The following is a 20507-nucleotide window of genomic DNA, read 5'->3' as shown; positions in this document are numbered from 1 at the left end:
CATTTAGACATTTGACTTTCAAAACCTTCACAAAATTCACCTGTTTCTCCAGAAATCGCTACAGAATGCTCAAGATCCCCTACTAACATCCAGGGCTGTGTAAGTGAGGGACAGCTCAGATCACAGACTTCAGGGAAAACAGCTACCCTTACATGTAGATACAGCTTTCTCAGTCACAGGCAACAAATTTCTACAGTTTACTGCCGTATAAAGAATTAAAATGGATCCTCCTGCTGGAATTGCCTTCTTTATTCTACATGAGGAGCCATGGTATCTCTACCTGAAAGCAATTGTGTTTGTTGACCACTTCTAACAGATTGATGGTGAAATGCTACACTTACTTTCCAGTGCTGCTAGCTACATGGACAAGATAAACAATATAGGAATGCTGAAGTGAGAACAGATGAGGGACATTACACTGAAAAAAATCCGTCCCTATTCCTTGTAAACAGTGACCTCTTGAAATCTGAAAGACTATCTGAATACATCTCCCCTTGATTCAAGCAGAGCTTTTAAGTGAAAAATTCCTATCTCTTCAAGCTGTAATTCAGATGCAGAACTCACAAGATGCAAGACCAAAACCAGCCAAGATATATAAAACCATGTACTAAAGACAGCAGAACAAACTGGACAACTAGTTATTTTCAGAGCAAGATCTGAAAATTACGTTGAAAACCACCTTATTGATGCTTACAGCCAAGTACTTCTGTGAGACAGGTTATTCCGTAATAATATAAATAAGATTACCATGGCAGAATAGCTGAATCAAATGAAAACAAAGGGAATAAACTTGCAGCATCAATTAGTTCTAGCAGGTCTGTTTAGAAAAGCGTGTTAGTTCCTCTTACTAATGGCAAGATGTTCTCAAATTTACAAAGTACCTTAAAGAAAGAAAAGCTAAAATGTATGACCAATCAAAATAAAGACCCACTGTTGTAGAACATGTAGTTATTAAGCCTAGATGTCTAAGGTTATGCAACTATGCTGACCGTTTTTGTGAGACTTGTTCTGTCGGCCCATTCCTAGTAACTGTCGTTTCCAATGACCACACAAAATTTTATAGTGACATGAAGATCCAGATATCATTAAGTTTCTCTATATATTTTTTCAATTATCAGACAGGAAGGGGAGAGACACTACTAGTATTTCTACTGAGACAGGAGACATCATCCATCTTGTCTGGTTAGGTGGCAATTGACAGTGCACAATTAAGCAACTAACAGGGGGTATTGGGGCCATGGGTAAAACTTGAGACATCAGTATTAAAAAGCACAAGTGAGTTACTGGTTTTACAGGGTGGGGATGAAGAAGCCTCAGAACATGGGGAAATCTGAGGTACTGTGCAATAGTGGCATCAAAGAATAGTAAGGGAGCTGTACTTATTACATATGATGGAAGTGTGGGGATGTAGGAAACATCTGTTTGCTTCATGATTTGTCTTCATTTTGTTACCTTTTATTGTAATACAATGCAAGGCAGAAGTGATCACTTTCTCATTACACTTTTTATAAACCTGAATTGTTCAATCTTGTCTCAGATTCATGGTTAAAGTACTTAAAATTGGTTAAGCAACAGTTAATGCCCTAGGAGAACTCCACCTCACGTTTCAAATTTATCCTTCCCCCTCTTTCCCTGTAAGAACGTAACTGCAGTAGTCTTCTAAACACGGTTATGGGGTTAAACACAGCTTACAACTAGACACAGCTAGTATTGCTTAGATTCACTAGCATAAAATTCATGTGAGTTGAAATCAGAAATTGAACCATATGATTTTTATGACATTTGTTAATTCCAGCTTGTACCTGGAAACCCAAATAATGTACGTCAAGAGCCAGTGCATGAAAACTATAATTCCAGGGCAAGCACCTGCAGCTACTGCCAAACTATGATTATTTTTTTTTTAATATGACAGAAAACACATTGTAGAGATTAAATATCATTAAATTATACTTTCAAGCAATAACATGTCTCTAGTGGATGAGCATTATACAAAGTACATGCTGTTTACAACAGCTACCATAAAATTAGCTGCAATGTCATTTCATATTTGAAGTCCTTTAAACCATAAAACATCTATGCAATCTCAACTACTGTTCAATTGCTTTTAAATTTATCTCATTATATTCCTTTCTTAGAACAAGAGCTAGCAGAATGTCAAACTGAACTGGTAATTTTTTTAACCAGAGATGAAGAAATTTATTCATAGGCATACAAATAGCATTTACTGCAAATTGATTTTTCCATTATTTTCATAGCACCTTCCTACAAATCAAGTACTGAATATCATAACATTTCCTTTTTCTAATATACAAGGCTACTATATAGAACAGCTTTTCTTTTCCTTCCAAAATGGAACACCTGATGTCACTATTTGCTAACTGTTGTTAATACTCAAATCTATTTAGACCTATAATATTACTTCAGAAAGACAAATTCTAGAAGAAAAGATTAAACAGAACTATAGAATCAAAAGCAAGCTTTTTATCATTATACACACTGATGCCTGTTTATATGTTTCTCCATTATTGTGAATGAGAGGTAAGGCTAAAGTTTCCTTATAATAAATCCATTAGTAATTTTATTGTAGCACTAAATACATGCTGCCTTGTTGGTAATGTACAAGGACTAATACAAAAATGTAGTTCATAAATACAAATGCTTTTTACCAGAGAATCAAATGTAGCTTGATTAATTTTCTCTGGTTTGGCATCTATAGGTTTTACACATAATGTACATCTACCTACATATCACACAAACAACTTCTAATAAAAGTTGAAAATCTGAAAATTAACACTTACAATCTACTTCAGTCATAAAATTCAAATCAGTTCGGAAATACATAACTATTTGCAGGTAGGCAAAGAAACTGTACAGAATAAATTTAAAGTAGGTATGTATCACACCTAGGCAATAAAACTACATGAGCTGAATATTCACCATTATTTTATTTGCATTCAAAAGGCTGTTCACAAAAAGGTTATATAAATGCTGTATAACTGTTCTGAGGCAAAGAAATAAGGGAAGCAATAAGAGGCACCTTTTTACCCCTGTAGATTTGGAGAGGCTATACCATTATAGCTTCAATTTTTAAAAAAAATCCTAAACTATAATGGTTATTCTACTGAGAATGTAACTTATATACAGCCCAAGTCCTGGAGAGTCAGGGTTAAAAAATAAAATTACATGTTCATACTAGCCAAAACCTCCTTCCTGTTCTAGATGAAAAGGTTTGGAATACACTATAAAACTAAAACATACACATTTCCCTTATACCTGCAAAACCCAGCGTAAAAAGTAACAAAACCTTTCTTTGTACATAGCAATTACTTTGGTGATGGGATAAAACAATGCAAATTTTTCTATTCTCATTATAAAAATATTTAACATATGGGAGGAAATGAGGTTCTCAGACAATGGTAAGAGATTAAAAATCAATTTATTTTCTAACAGCTAGAGTATTTTATTGTTGGATTTATCATACCTATTTTATTACAAAACCCCCTAAAACCTCTACATCACTTATTCAGAGTTCAATCCAAACGCCACTGAAGCAAATAAATCATTCCACTAAGAGTCTATGGGGTATGGATCATCATTCTCCACTGAGTGCATTCTGCATGAGGAAAACTACTAAACACATGGTGCTCAAAACAGACAACTTTCCAAAAGGAAAAACAGAGACAATTTGGTTTGAACAATTCTTCTGAAAAGCTGTATTCTCAAAAATACAATCATATTAATTCCAGTGTCAAAAAGGCTACATGCTTAAAAGATGTTTTTGAGTTAGACTTTATACTGTTCATATTTATCTAGCCTCATTATTCCTTTTTGAAAAACACATGTACCATATTTTGAATACTTCAACTGTTTGCATTAGATATACTTGGTCAAATAAAGACAGAAGATGAAACTGAATTAAAGAAAATAAGGTCTTTTCTAATATAGGAAATGCATCATGAAGCAATTTTATTTCACTCACACAGCAAAGAAACAATATTAAATCCTACCACAGCTCTCACTTTCAAAACAAACATATGCAGCAGTGGGGTCTCTCTAGTAATTACTATTTTACTACACTTTCTTTGTACTAACAATAGCAACATTTCTTTGTTGCAAGGGGATTCATACGAACAAAAGAAAATGACAAAGGAAATCTACCGAGAAAAATGTGAGCTTGCCTAAAACAAAGTTTTAACAAATGTGGAAAAATGTAAGCATTTTTTTCTCTGGAAAGAAATCTTTTTCCTCATTCTCCTTTCAACTATACTAATTCTAATTTTAAAAGCTTATCACAGCAATTGTTAAGAAAAGTACCCATCTAATTTTGGTTTGAAGAACTAAAATAAGCTTCTGCAATATGCATCTATTTCAACTACCTGATTTTTGTCATATTCTCAGAACTCATCTTTCAATTCAACTGTGTAAGAAAATTGTCAGGCACATCCCAGTTACTTTTAAGTTTAAAGGCAACAGTTCTACACAGCAAAAGCAGACTCAAGAGACTCACTTTTGTTTATCTTCAGGGCTTATTTAGTCATGACATTTCAAAGTGTTAAAGAATCACCCATCTATCATAACAATACCTAGTATTTCCTAAAGTAACCAGAAAAGCCCCACTTTCAAATTCAAACCATCTCATGGTTAACTCATTCACAGTAAAGACTGAAATAAAGGCAAATCTGCCTCATGTATAGTCATACATGGAAAGTCAGTTTTCTCCAATTTAGAGAAATGTTTTCTTAGAGTGAACAGTAAGGAAAAATATTTTTCCTTAACACATATGGTTTTAAATTGTGATATACAACAGTGCATAAAGGTAAGTCTTCTTTCCAGCACGGAATCTAATTGCGACTCTGCCTCTCTAACAAGGCATGTCAGAAAGTAAAATCAGATCCTCCAACAGAAAAGCATAAAATTCATAAAGTAATTTCTTAGCAAAGAGGACACATCATGAAACAAGGGTTATTCTAAAGAAATGCAGGGCTGAAGCAGGAAAAAGAAGAAAAACTTCTTTTATTCCTTGTGTACTTCCAGTATGGGGATGGTTTAGGAATGATTTTTTTTTTCTTTTGCAGTTATCACATTCTGAAATGATTAGAACATAAAATCCCCATAAGGAAGGACATGGTCAGCCTCAGACAATTTTGTTGTGAATGTTACACCAGCCAAACCATTCCACCAGTTTACAGTGTATCATAAAATATTTACACAAGCTATGAACTATAAAATATTTTCACATGAACTATAAAATATTTACACTATCAACATCAGCTAGGAAAGAATGATGTGCTGTCAAGCTGGTGTGACCCAGGAGTAAAGATTTTGTGGTCACAGATTAAATAAAACTATTGCAAATCATCTGGAAAGTTATAGGGAATATTAGGTTAAACAAATTACTGCTTCCTGGTCTCTTGGATGGTAAATGTAACCAGGAAAGCATAGCTTATATGCTTTAAGCTAAGTTTTACCAACAATGTAAAGAAAGGCTAGGCTCATAATCAAACTGTACTGACCTCTCTGAATGTTCCTTCTAGCAAGGTGTCCAGATGTTGAAGAGGAGCAGGAGTTTTATCTTTGAATCGTGTCAGCAATCGCCGCTCAATAGCTCGAAACTGTACAGCTCTTTCAGATAACAGCTCCTGAAATTTTTCAGCATTCAAACGTAGCTGCAATTTAAGGGTTTTCAAGAATTCAAGTTAAGGGTGTTATACATTATGCATGCACATTACAGATTAAATGGGAGAATAATAGTAAAATTTTTGGGAGAGTATGTATTATTCAAATTATAATGTTCTTTATACTAGCTTTATATTTTACAATTCTCATGAAACTTATTAACAATTTCAAGAATTATAATTTGCCACTGATATCAAAACTAATTGTCAACAGCCACAATAATCCATGAAAATGCATACATATATCATCAAGAAGCCTAATAACAGGAATGTAATTTCACCATCAAGGCTCAAGGCTTCTTCTTGGGTTAGTGTGCTATTTATGTCACACACACACAGTGTAATGGAGTTGATATTCATTGCAGTGGAAAGTAAATTGTTATTCCCTTAAGCATGAATAGAAGTACTAAATTCTGCACTATTTAATTGTCTTCTTCTGAAGTGAAATCCTTCTTCCTTTTACACATACTGATCAGCTACAGCAATAAACTTTCTTGAAATGTTCACAAAACTTTGAACAACACTGTACATCAAATGCCCAGATAATAAGAATTCTTATTTTATCTTTTAATTACCATACCATTTTCCACTACGTGCTACTAACACAAAAATCACTAAATAAAGGTCTTTCAAAAAGCTGTGACTCCTCTGTACATCTGACACGCTGTAACTAGCATAAGTTATCAGAAGAAACATTAAGACACACAGATTTTCAGATGTGAGCATTATGACACACATCCATTTTAAAGTGTCCCAAAATAAGCAGAAAAATTAAGTTTTCTAAATTCAGAAAACAGATTATATTTAAAAATAAGCAAACATATCATTCTGCCAGTACATGATTATGAAGAATGGTTCAGGAAAGCTAAGAGGAAAAGACACAATATGCAGTTTTTCTGTAAGTAAGCGAAAAAAGAGACATCTTGGGTAATATTCTCCCAAGCTTCACAAAAGAAGTGTTGAAACTAAAACGGATGGGAGCATTAGGATCCCCTTGATAGATCATTTTATACTTTTATACCAGATAATTATTGCAACATTTCAGAAACTTCAAAATAGGCAGCTGCAACATAATTAGATCCTAAATTAGCATTCCAGCAATCAGGCCTATATTTCAAACTTCAGTGTATTTGAGCTTGTGATACAATCTAATGAGGCCTATGTTTAAGGTATTTCTACAATACCAGTCACTAAAAAACAAAACACAAACTTTTTGAATTTCAAATCAGTTGAAAGACTAACAGAATAACAACTCATGAGCTTGAGAGATAGACCTGGATCTAGGACTGACTCTTTAAAAAAATCCGAGAAAATCACAACTACAACTTCCATCTTTCTATATGGTGATGGCTTCATCTCACAGAAAATTTGGCAGCATGAAAAAACATCCAATGCTACTTCTTATTCTTACATACGTATGTTGCTGCTTTTGCCCATTACACAAGTTTAATAGAAATTTTCAAATAGCTATTCTCTTTTTTTTTAGTGGAAAGGCTGGGGAGGGGAGGGGGAGGCATGCAGGAGGTGGGGAAGGAGGGCATATATTTTATTTTATTATCTATTTCTACAAGCTATCTGAACTACTGGAGATTTTTCTTTGCCATCTTCATGACCAAACAGGAAAAAGTAATTACATTTTTTTTATATCTGGTCTGATAAACTTCCTCAAGCCTCCAATATTACTTCTACAAAGGCAGTCAGTTTTTTAAAATCTGAAGGGACTTCTTATATAATTACCAGGAGGATTCAGAAGAAAAAAAAAATGCACATGGCTTCATTAGAATAGAAAAGTAAACTAGCCTAAAACCAAGGACAAATTTTAGAAACAATTTTACAATTAACATGATGCTAGTGAATGAAGAACCCATGTCTTCTGTACAGGCAGTGACCAGAAGGGCCAATACTAGTATCATAATTTTTGTCATTTGCAGAATGCACATGAGCTACTTGCACTCTGCTAATCACATGGGCTGTTTCAGAGGCAGGGCATACTCCACATTAAAAACTAAATGATAACATTTTTTCCAGCACTATCTTATATGCAACTTTCTATTTTCTGAGAGCCAAATAGTTACAGCTGTAGTTATAATTTGATTAATCATAGTACTAACATACAAACAAATTTTAAACTAGAACATTAATGATTCGCGTATTACGTAACATACCTCAAAATGTCGATCAATTAGTTCAAAATATTCTTGCAGGGGAATTGAACCAGAAAAGGTACATGCAAAATCTTTGCAGTTTTGCTTCTTGAAATGTTCTTTGAGTCGAAGTATGAGCTCTTTTGTTATCAGCCAAAGGTCTTCTAACTGATCACTCTGGATCCTATATCGTTCTTTGCAAACAAGAATAAATACAAGATTAATAAACACACTTTTAAGCCACATATGTTCACTATACAACATAGTTTAGATAACACACAGATTTAACTTTTTAACTGTATCCAAAGTTTATATGAGATTTTCGTAAGAGATATATGTTCACTAGTGATAAAGAAATACTTGTATTTTATTGATGTCAGTCCTAAATACTCTCTCTTTCATTCTAATTTTAACAGGCAATTTTGTAGCACAAAATGAAAGTATTTATTGCTTCAGGACTACTTACTTCAGAGTATGAGCCTGTTAATGAAGAACAAAAAGCTATGAAGAACTACCATAATAAGGAAACAAGATAATTACTGGATGATATTAAGTCATAATAACAGGCTATGTGCAGTTCTCTGCCACAACACAAAGTTCGTAAGCTTTTCTGAGGGTCGGAGGCAGAATCAGGCTCAACTCACTTTGGACCATGAGAAAAGCACAGTATCCTAAGCATCTGATAACAGCGGTAACAAGCCAACCCCGATACACCTAAAATCTTGAATGTCTTTTCAAAACGGTTATTGAGTTCTTAGATAGCACACTCAGTGTAATTTTTATTACCTCTCCAGTTTCTAGGATATCTTCTAGTAGGAAAAGTATTACTCTAGTCACAGACAACAATATTCAATTTTGACAGTGATATGCTCTGCTCTAGATACAGCTAATATAAGTAGAAGGTGATTTTTATCCATCTACACACTATGGCTTTGTAAAAATGGCTTAGTGTAGAAATTAAAGTGTTAATATAAACTGAAGCGAAAAAACAAGTCCTGTTAGCCAGTGTTATCTCTTCCAGCAAATTCATTTAGCTTATCACATTTTAGTGAATTTCAAATTATCAAGCAAGGGGGATGCGATTTTATTTCTGTTGTTTCTAGTCCACATTTGTGTAATCCTCTCCTCAGTTTACAGGAAATCAAAATTAACTGAATGTTGAGAGGTAAACATTGTGGAAAATCATAGCAGCATTTTAATTTTATTTTTTTGTTCAGATAAACACTTTCAAACAACAGTTCCTTACTTCTTTTCGTTACTCATTTATCAATACCTTACCCAAAAGGATAGAAATGCAGCTATGAGGAAAAAGAATTGGTAGGTTTTGATACAAAATAGGGTGGTTTTTTTTGCCCTTGTTAACAAGGTTCATGGTAAATTGAATTAACCAGAATTCTCTAGAACTTGAATGTACTTATTTAAAATTTTATCAACATTAGTAATTCAAGATTGTTTGACATTACCACTGGCATCATTCCCAAGATACGTATTTCACCGAATAGAGAATGAAAAATTCTGTTTACAGTGTAACAGGAAAGAAGCAAGTTTTATTTAAAAACATGCCTGTTAAAAAAATAGAACACCATCTGCTAAAGATAACATTCAACCTCATATCCATTTTTTTAAATACTCACAATGTAATCGCTGGACTTAGTTGCATGTATCATCATACTTTGCCTTAAGTGATTTTTCCTTGAGGGAAATTAGCTCAGATGTTTTCAGGCCAAATCAACAGTCATTCCATTTATAATTGACATATCTAATACATTAATGGTTTAAAATGGATAAAACTAATTTCCTCCAAAATGCATATTTAGTTTCTATACATTGTTTGTTGGTCAATACAAACACAATCTAATTTTACCACGGCCTGAGTGGAGAGCATTGCAGTCATTTGCTTTACAAGATATTCAGGTTCTCAAAAAAGACAGATTAGATTTAGAAACTGTACAAAAATGAGAATCTTTAGTTGCACTAAACACATGCTTTAAAACAGAAATACAATGAAAAAACTGAAGAAATGCCTGTGCTTCTGCTCATCCTGTGCTTTTATAATAGTTTACCAACTTGTGTTAGCTTTTTGTTAAAATAAGCTCTGTTATAGAAAACTACAATAGATTTTCAGAAAATTCTGAAACAGAAAATCAGGAAGCTACAACAGGTTGTTCAACTAGCACAACCTGCAGTAAGAATGGCTGCCCTGCCAGTAGGTTATCTGAAGGAAGCCTAGAAGATTCAGTTCACTTCTCAGGTAGGAAGCCCGCAGCAACAGGAAAAAACACAGCCACAATTAGCAGTCAAGCCTTCTTTAAACTTAAGAGACAGTTTTTTTAAAATTCCAGCAAAAAAACCTTAAAAGCTTAATCTACATGGGGCGAGTTTCTTTTTAATACGTATTAACTGTCAAAACAAACTTCAGGCTGGGATTTTTTGCAGCAGTCCTCTGGACAGGCTGAAGTAATATCTTCAATTACTACACTGTTCAAAATGGATTAGCTAATACAATTTCAAAAAAAATGTGAAAACAGAGGTCATTCATGTTTGCAGCTTCAGCAGTGAAACCTAACTGAACCTGGAGACTTTCATTCCTACATGCAGTCCCTCCCATTCAGAACTTAAGGTCCATTTCACAAGGAATATGGAAAATGATGTCTTCTTCCATTGTCCAAGATTAACTTCTTTCATGGAAAACCAGAAATAAGGATTGGTCAATCCAAGTGAACTTTTTTACTTTTCTGAAACACCATTATTTCTAGTCAGTATTTATCTACACATACAATTTTCTAAGAACATTTCCACAGTGATAATACTGCATAAGCATTTTTACAAAGTATAAACTCGGTGTTAAACTACATAGCACAATAAGGACCTCCCAAATAATACATAATTTCATCTGCATTTATTAGTTCCATAGATGGTATGTCCACTCAAGCACAATCATTTTAGTATCATGAAATTCTATCAAACAATGCTTTTGTATTATAGATAGTCTCTGCTCATAAAAAATATTCTGAATTATGCTTGAGTATCAGCCCTTTTACAATTTTTTTTTTTTTTAATAAGTTTTACTCAGGTAAAATTTCAAATAAGCAACCCACCCTCTAAAAAATTCTGTAACTAACACAATCCAATGCATAAAGTGGATGCGGGAAACAGGCTGCTAACATAGAAAGTGGCATCAAGTCATTTGTTTTCTAAAGCAAGGATTCCCAGACACAAGAAATGAGTAGTCACACTAAGGAAAACAGATATTTCAAATCTTCTTTGTAAAGTGAACTTCACAAGTAAAGCAGTGTGGGAAAGTTTATAGTAAGACTGCAAGCATCATTCCTAGCTAGTGAATAAACAAATCTGAAAGGAAAAGCTTGAGGGTTTGGGGTGGGGGAATTAAAAGTTATAGCCTCACCAGAAGCTAAAATACATTTATTACATAGACACAAATTTGTCCCTTACACAGCATCAGAACAAAGTCCAAATGACAGATTTAAATTGTTACCCAGAAAAAAAATAGTCATTTATAAACCCTTTAAATTCTTTAATTTTTAGAAACTATCACTGCATGTCTAGTCAAGATCTACTATTTAAACAAATATTAAAAACAAACTAACAAAAAAACAACACACAAATAATGCATACACAAACCAATACAAATTAATTTGAGCCTTGGAAATGTAAAATTATCCTTGGTATAATGAAAATTACTCTCCAGATGGTTTCTAACACCTTTGATTACACTAGAAAAGGTATTAAATATTATCTCATCGCTTACAGCAGACACCTCCACCATTTACATAACCCATCATGAATACTGACTTTTTAAAACAGTGAGGCACATTATTTTTGTGTCGGAGGAATGTCACATCAACAAACTAGATTCTGATTTTTCACAGAAAACAGTTTTCATAAAGCATTCACAGAGCGTGTCATTTGAACTCTGCAATGCACAATAGGCATTCTAGCTTCAATCTGTTAGTCTGCTGTATTGAACGAAGACTTTGTGCTCTCCTGGCATGGAAAATGCTAAACACAATTGAACTGATATGGTTCCAACACATATGCCAAGAAAGAGCTTAGTGAATTGAGTAATAATTGTAAAAAAACAGGGCAAAACCATATACTCTCCAAAATGAAGAGAACCAATCTTTTTTAAAGAACCCAAACTCACAGGTGGTTGGAACATGACTAATTAAGTCACAAACTGTCCTACACAAGAGACACTGGACCAGGTAACATACAATCTGTGAACATAGTAGGACGGATAATGAATTCCTAATCCTATACTTAAAAAGACATACAGACATCTAACAATAGAGACAGGCATTTAGTTAGATGTACAGAAGCAAGTAAGTAGGGTCTAATGCCTAACTGAAGTCAAGGATTACTGAGTCACTGAGGAGTTAGAAACCTGCTTTTTAATCCCTTACAAAAATTCCAGTAGATGACTACTTCCAAACACAGATGTTGAAATACCTTTGAGGAAGGGAGGGCTTTTATTATTATTACAATGACAGTATTAATTCATTAATAAAAACATTGCTAAAAACTTGAAGAAAATCCAATTTCTTCAGAGAATTGTCACTGTAGTGTACTATATTTTGAGTATGATTTTTTGTTTTGTTATAAAATTTTGTGCCTTCCCTAGTAGCATAATCAGATACTTGAAAGGGGATAAGAAATGGTCTGTTAATACAGGAGTTTCAAAGTGTTAATTATCACACAGTGATTATCCTTCCTACAACCCACATTCTCATTTTGTACATATATTAACTGATGATCAGGTGTCTTTTACATTAATGCAAACAGCTCTTACGTGATGTTTTTGAAGCAAGAAGAGTGGTTTTTGAACCAGTTAAAAACTCAAAACCCAGAACATTTGCCTGGTCATCCTCAGACGAATCAACAAAGTCTGAAAGAGAAAAATTAAATACAGTTTTCTGTAATTCAACACTGGTATTCAACAAACTTCAAGCCATAGCCAGAACCACATCAACCTCTGCACAAGCAATTTTGTAAAGGCAATGTGAATCAGACTGCTGCCCTTCTTAGTGCTCAGAAGCAAAGAACATCAGCAATAGTTTGGTATACCCTCCCTTCATTCACAGATGGAAGCTGAGCCATACACTGCTGTTGTTCCCCAGCCTGAAAATAAAAGGTAGATTTCTCAGAGGTTCAGTCTGTACCATCTAAAAAGAACTGTGATTAGTGTACAGTTTAGAGAGTGTCACCTTTTGCTGGATGCAAGGTCACCTTTAATTCAGATATTTATGAAAAAATGAGGCAGAAATTATCATTAAAATTTTTAAGCATCCTCTCTTTTCAGCTTCCAGCACAGAGCACAACAGACAACTAGCTTGATAAAACTAGCTACTCTACAAAGTCCATGCATGCCCACCTTTCCTTCCTTTCCATGTAGTGGATTATACCAGGTTAATAGGCTCAATTTTAAAGTACCATATTTTAAAAACTACTCCATTTCATCTCTCCACCTGACCTTCCCCTGAAAATAAGGCAAAACAGGGAGTAGAAGAAATACAATTCTTATAGAGTACACTAAGAATCCAAAGTTCCTTCACAGATCACATCATAAATAGCATGCTGTATTTTTTTTTTCCCTTCCCTCATCATTGAAAATGGGATGAATAGAAATCAGAAGATTTTAGTATGGTCTTCAGGAACATATTAGGCCTATGCTTTGGTGCTATATTTTCAACAATGCATCCCCAGGTTAAAATTAAAATACAATGCTCTCTTTTGAATGCATTATTGCTTAACCATAACGGAAGCCTATGATTAAAATCCCAAAATGTAGACATTTGAAAAAAAGTTTCTCTGTTTCAAGTAAGTATTACACAGCACATCAATTTGAGAGAAAAGGTGTATTTACCCTCAAAGTGAAAAAAATCATTCTACTTCACTTTCCTCAATGGGACTATATAAGCTTTTCAAAAAGAGATGCAGCTCCACCTTAAAAATATCATATTAAAGTTGTTGGCCAATACAGCTCTTTGAAAACTGTTCCAGAACCTTAGTCCTCTGAAGTTCAGAAACTTAATCACTGCCAGACTGAACTTATTCACAATCCCTTTATAAGCCCTGTTTATTCATTTCTTCTTGTACTAATATGATCATCTAGATCCATGATACAGCCACAAAATATTTACTGAAGGCACTGTATTCCTTTTTTTTACTTGAGTTTTATTAAGCTAAATGAGTCACTTTCTTTTAATTCTCCTCTTCAAATCCCTAGATAATGTTCATAGCCTTTTTCTAAACTTTTACATTTGAATTAATTTTTATTTAATATCAGCAATCAGCACTCAGTGTGCCAGTGCATAGTAACATGATATTAGTTTCCTGCATGGAAACATTTTGTCTAATGCATCCGCAGTTCTTATTTGTTTGCTTATAATTGTTCCACATTGTACTACAGAGTATTCCTGTGGTAACTTCCACCTCCTCCATCTCTTCCAAATTATGAGCACATAATCACAGCAGAAAGTACTTTCATAACATTACATTTTATAATATTCTATTTAATTTTTCTTTTTCCAGTCCTAAATGGCACCTAATCCCTTCCTCATACCATTTTAATTCTCCTGCATATAAATGTAGCTCAGGTATGCACATCAGAGAATACTGCTAAGTACGTATCTTCTTTTTGGTCTAAGAAGTCTAATGAAATTATTAAGTAAGATCAGCTCCAGACCAATATATCAAGAACTCCACAAATCTTCCACCAGTGCAACTCTACCCCTTATGCACAACACTAACCACTTTTGCTTTGCCCTGCTTATCTTTTTTAAAATGAATGCCTATGTTTTCCCCATTACAACACCAATGTGTAGAGAAATCTGCAGTTTTGCCAGAGAGATATACTAGCCCAGGTGGATTATTATTGAAATAATATGCCATCATTTCTTTCAAAACACACTTTTTAAACATTCTAACCTTCTTCTTGTTAATTACCTCATTACTTCGTACAGAAAAATAATTCCTGTTGGAGTTCCTAACACATTTTCAATTGTAGACGTATTTAAAAACCTACCTGGAAAAATGGTGAGAAAACTGACGGGAGGTTTATTGGTATCAATAGTTAGCTTGTGGTTTGCTGCTTTTGAAGGTTGAGCTGGAAAGCAAATTAACCGCAAAGGTAGCCTGAAGTTGCACTGTGCAACTTTCGTTATTCCTAAAATTAAAGAACACAGATTTCATCTGAATACCAGATACTTCATACTGTTGTCCTCAAAGAGGTATAACAATATATTTTTAACAGGATTAAGGAATACATTAAAACAAAAACTATGTAAAATTCTCTATTTTTGTTAAATTTTCCACCTAAAATACCTTTAAATTTGAATGCTTTTAACTACCTTTTCAAGTGAACATTTTCAACTAAATGGAAAAGCAAGAGTTACTAGCCAAATCCACTGCATACCTGTGTTTATACCAATTAACATGCAATGAAGATTAACATTTTATTTAATGTTCTAGATAGTTCTACTTTAACACAGACAACAGCTGTGTGATTACTCCTGATGCTTCATGCACAAAATTAAAGCATGTACATTTTCATCAGGAATATCACAAACTAAATCCTTCTTAAAGAAAACATCTACTCTTGGTTTTTTTTAATACTCTTAAATAACATCTATGCAACCTTCATATCACCTGTCAGAGGTTTCTGGTTTAGGAAAAAAAAGTATCTAATAGAGATTATTACCCAAAAGTATATTAAATTCTGTCTTTCAACTCATTGCATCATAATAAAACAGAACTGTAGAACAAACTGGCTACTGCCTTTGATATATATAAGATAATATGCAATTTCATCAGAATGGTGCAAGAGAAAAGAGGAAGTTTTAACATTAACATTTAGAAAATACATTCATTAGAATATGTCCAAAATTTGCTCAAATATAAACATTGTTTAAAATTGTTGGCATGTCAGAAATTGCCCAGTATGTTCTATGTGAAAGGTAAAAGTGCTAGTTGCTATGAAATATGGAGTTCTTGATCTTTTGGACAGCCACATTAAGTTTTTTTTGAGGAGGATTTTTTGTTGAAGCAGCTAACAGGGAAGCTTTATTTTGTTTAGGTACAGACATCACTACTCATCTTATTGGGAATAGTATTAATGTCATAGCAACAATCACTCATTCTCTCCTAAATAATCCATGAAACTCAAATATTAATCCCAACACTCACACCCAGCGGAATTTAACAAAGCATGTTTTAAGAGTCAATAAAGTAAACTACTGTCATGGATTATACGGAGACAGAAAAGTCATGAAACTGATAGCTACACAGAGATTATCGGTTATATAAGCTTAGCAGGTTAGTATCAAAATAGAGCTCAACTATTTAATAGTCATCCAAGCAATGCTTTTTGTAAACAATTTTGCTTGCTGCTTCGCAGATCTCTTGCAATGAAAAATTATTTCTAAGACTCGTCTCAGGGGAAAACTGTTACTAGAAGGCTCAGATTCATCAGTCTGGTTGTCAATTCATTAGCTCTTCTGGCTGGCTGATAAAGTCTCCCAGTAACTATTCTGCAGCAGCTTGTAAAAAACAAAATCAGCATAAAACGAGCAGAAACCTTAAGACAGGTCCTCAAAACTAGGATACCCCTGGGTTTCAAGGAAAATTCCTGAAAAAATACTTGACAATAAATAAACCCATGACCTTTCAGAATGATTCACTTGACTGTATCTTCATCATCTGATGGGATAATTACAATCTTTTCTTGATGACAACATAACACAAATGTCTTACTACCGAGCTTAGATATGGAGACTTACCAACTGGAAAAAAAATCAGTGACAAAACTAGCCAAAAAGATTTTGAAATATTTTTGTATTTAACACAAGATGTTTTTCTTCTTGGTTCAAACCAGCTTTTTTTTGATAGTCTGCTCAGTCTGCCTCATCATAAACATAATTTTTCAATATTTCAGATAAAGGTCGAATCAAAGCTAAATCAAACAGTATCTGGCTTTGGGAAGGGCCTAGGGAGATTTCTAGTTGATGAGTCCAAAACAACTACACATAAGAAAACCAAACCAAAAAGCTCCAACAAAATTTATCACTACAATGAAAAACTCTTGCTGGGAAAAGCTGGCAGAATATTTCAGAATTTTAAATGGTAGTAAAGAAACACATAGCAGTAGCAAAGCATGGGAGCCAGAACTTCCTCAGTCCTCTGGTGTTATGTCTAGTAATACATCTCACTTCATCTAGAGTTGTGATACACTGCACGATATACAGTTCTAGCACTGTAATAAAGAAAAAATATGAAGAAAAACCCACAGATTCTCTTCTGATCTGAAATACAACAGAAATTTTGTAACATTATCTCATAAGTTACTACTATTTAAAGGCATACTATGCACTTACCTAACAAAAGTAATAAAACAGTAACATGCACTGAATTACAATTTCACTTCCAAATTACTCATGCATTTATCTTAATTATCTTTGAAACATAACAATGATGTACATGACAAAAAACATCAGAGATCAGATCCCTAATTTAGGATGTTAACTATTCAGAGAATTTATGCTTTTTCAGGTGTTGATGACCCTGAATTTAACTAGTCCAGTGCATCTCACAGTAACCCAAATTAATTTTGTTCCAGATAATTCTACAAAGTTTACTGAGATCCACAATACTCTCTTACAGCATCAGATTTTCATCGAGTAGAAATTTCTTAAAACAAAATCCCAAATGTTCATTTTTAGACTGTTACCCTTTCAAATTATATATTTCTTTTTAAATAGTTTAGTTATGTATTTACTCTATTTTTTAAATAACTTTTAATTAATTCATATAGTAGAAATCTGCCACATGGTGATAGCTATTCTTGCCAAGAATAGTATTTTATTGAGATGGTTCAAGCATCTATTTCCTGTACAGCACCTCAAGGTCCCCTGAAATATCCAAAAACTAGAAAAGGAAGGGAACCATTAACACAGTTATCTACTTTTTTACTTCACTTAGTATGCTTGTTAGAGCATAAGTATTGAAAAACAAGATTCAAATATACATACATCGATACGTAAAACTTTTGGTTAGGAAAACTGCAAAATTGAAAATATCCTTTCAGTTGATCTCTGTATCTATGATAAGCAACTTCTTTCCCTCTGCAAAGCATGAGGGAATTTGTACTTAATACATAAAGTTTGTAAAATATCTCCTATAAGGACTGTATCTTTTCAACACATGTACATAAGTGCATTGGAGAACTATCCTTCTCTCTTTTTAGTCTACCTATACATAAGCAAACTTCCCAGTACTGTTTTGTCTTTTAATTGTACCTTTTGCAAGTATCATATCCAACACAATCACAGCTAAGTTTTGTACTGTTGGTATTCTTGGTTAGAAAGCATCCTTTTTCCCCTCAATAAGAGGTTTCCAATAGGAATTGGAATGAAGAGATATTAAGTAACATCATTCTCAGAGCTACTCAGTCCAAACAGCATAGCATTAGCTACAAATCCTTAGTAGCTTTTTCAGTTGCATCAAAAAATATATAATTTAGTTGGAAAACTTTTTGCTGAAACTTCAAAAAAATACCTAAAAATATGGTAAAGGAAGAACATACAATTGTGTTCTCAATTTCCAAGGCACTTTATACTATAGGCATAATTCCTATGTTACATATGACAAAGTGCAATATACTTCATGAAGAAATGTCTTCACTACTTTATTTTCCTGATGGGTAATTGTTTTCATATGTCTAAGCCTCATTTACCTTCAATTTTCTAGAATATCCACGCCTTCATAGGATCAAACCAAGGATAATAAGAACTTATAGAAATAACAGGTAAAATAACTGTTGTCTTCTAAATTCGCTTTATTCAGCACACGCCAGCACTCATGAAACCATTCAAACTTTTAATTTTTTCCATTCACTCACCTTCAGGATTGAGCTCTACCGTATAACCAGCAATGGGAGAAAAAAAAAAAAAAAAAAAAAGAAAAGAATACGTAAGATATTACTCAAATAAGAAAAAAAAAAGGAAATGTATTAACAGGTTTTAAAGAACCCAAGCCACATGTGTTAAGTAGACAATACATAAAGACATATTAGCCAAAAAAAAGACATGAGACCATATTCATCAATAGTACAATCCCATCCAACTGAGTGACTCATTAACCTTCAGCTGTATGAATCCCACAGAAACACGGTGAAGACTGATTTGGTCACAAATATGGCTATCTTAAAAAACAAAAGAGGAAAAATGCTTAATTAAGATAATATGAAGTCACAAAGGCACTGAATTCTTGTTTACTAGTATATTACACTAAAGGATTTGATTGCCTTGTACAAGTAACACTAGTATTTGTATGCAATTGAATAGAATTGTTACAGCTTAATAATTTAAATGAATATCCAAAAATTTAGTAAGATCTTATTTACATTCCTTTATTTAGAAGTCTTCCAAATTCTACCATTAATGGCAAGTTTTTAAAATTTCTTCTACAGTTCCCTAATTCTATTAGATGTCAAGTTTTCTGGGGATTTTTTTTAATTGCATATAAACAATCAAACATACTTAAGATTCCCTAACCAAAGGCTTGCAAAATCCAACCTCATATCTAAAATATAAGCATAAATTTAACTAGTATCACCTGAAATAATACGTTCATTTGCTAGAGAGTAATACCCTTTGAGTTCGATACTCCGGTCTTGCAAAGCAAAACCACAAATGCAAGACCAGCAAAACAAAAATCAAGATTTCAAGTTTGTGCAGACTCTCAAGAAAGAGAGGAGCATCTTTTTCTCTCCCACCCTCTGCACATATCTGCAAGCCTTGTCTAAAGAGGGTAAGATCAAGTTCTTTAAAAACACGAGTTTCAGTTTTGTAAAGAAATAAACATTTCCATCATCACACAGCCTAGACTATCATCACAAATACAATGTTTCAAGTGAGATGTGATGTGAAGTAAATGCTTAAATAAAAGCATCTACATAGGATAAGGTATTCAAGACCACCACCTTTCACAGAAGCCCTAACTCCACAAGCATTTCTTTGATGCCAGTCTATTCCGTGTTACCCTTCCATTCATGCTGGCACAGCTCTATGTTTGCACAGTGAACCAAATCAGCAAATCTGGCTGAGAAATAACTGTGAGCACAACAGGGGAGGAGGTGCAGGAGCAAAGCCAAGCAGTGAGAAGTGAAGAACAGACAGCTAAAAATGGCTTATGCTGCATTTAACTTAACATGAAAGCCCTGCCTAAACACAGTTTCTCAGTAGCCTGACACATTCACAAGGCTGTGTGTAGAAAACTAAGCTAATGAGTCTTCAGTTATGGGTAGCAGGGTAAATTTACATATTCTATTACTAGGGTCATTAGGGCAGTATAAAACAAAACAACTTTATTTCTATTCCTTTGGGCTAGTTTATTTGTTCAGAATTAATATGTTCAACTGTTAAAAGGGAAGAGAGGAATAATCACTCCCAATGCTTATTCAAATCTCCTCCTCTATGGGGAGGCAGTTATTGTCACATTTGTTGGCAGCCCAGAAGGCTGAATAGTCATAAAGATGCAATTAACTTCTCACTCCTAGAGGTGGTCCCTTAAAGAGCACAACAGAAGCAAATTGATAGGGACAGGGTGGGAAAGTTTGTACAGCTGCTTCCCAAACCATAAGCATATGATTTTACCTCTAGAAGACTAATTG

The 20507-nt window shown here is 33.7% G+C and overlaps 1 protein-coding gene across 4 annotated transcripts in view; it reads right to left on the bottom strand.

The window, feature by feature from the left end:
* BBS9 (Bardet-Biedl syndrome 9) overlaps nt 1-20507 on the bottom strand; it is a 306857-nt gene that overhangs the window by 216580 nt on the left and 69770 nt on the right. For all 4 annotated transcript variants that reach the window (XM_042806281.1, XM_042806280.1, XM_042806282.1 and 1 more), the window contains 5 exons: nt 18735-18749; nt 14865-15005; nt 12630-12725; nt 7841-8013; nt 5514-5666 (listed from right to left, as the gene is read on the bottom strand). In XM_042806281.1, the coding sequence (XP_042662215.1) occupies nt 5514-5666; nt 7841-8013; nt 12630-12725; nt 14865-15005; nt 18735-18749 (578 nt within the window). The remainder of the gene's footprint in view (nt 1-5513; nt 5667-7840; nt 8014-12629; nt 12726-14864; nt 15006-18734; nt 18750-20507) is intronic.

Source organism: Tyto alba, unplaced genomic scaffold, assembly GCF_018691265.1.
Source record: "Tyto alba isolate M040663 unplaced genomic scaffold, T.alba_DEE_v4.0 Super-Scaffold_46, whole genome shotgun sequence".
Lineage (NCBI taxonomy): Eukaryota > Metazoa > Chordata > Aves > Strigiformes > Tytonidae > Tyto > Tyto alba.
This window is presented reverse-complemented; position numbering and strand designations above follow the sequence as displayed.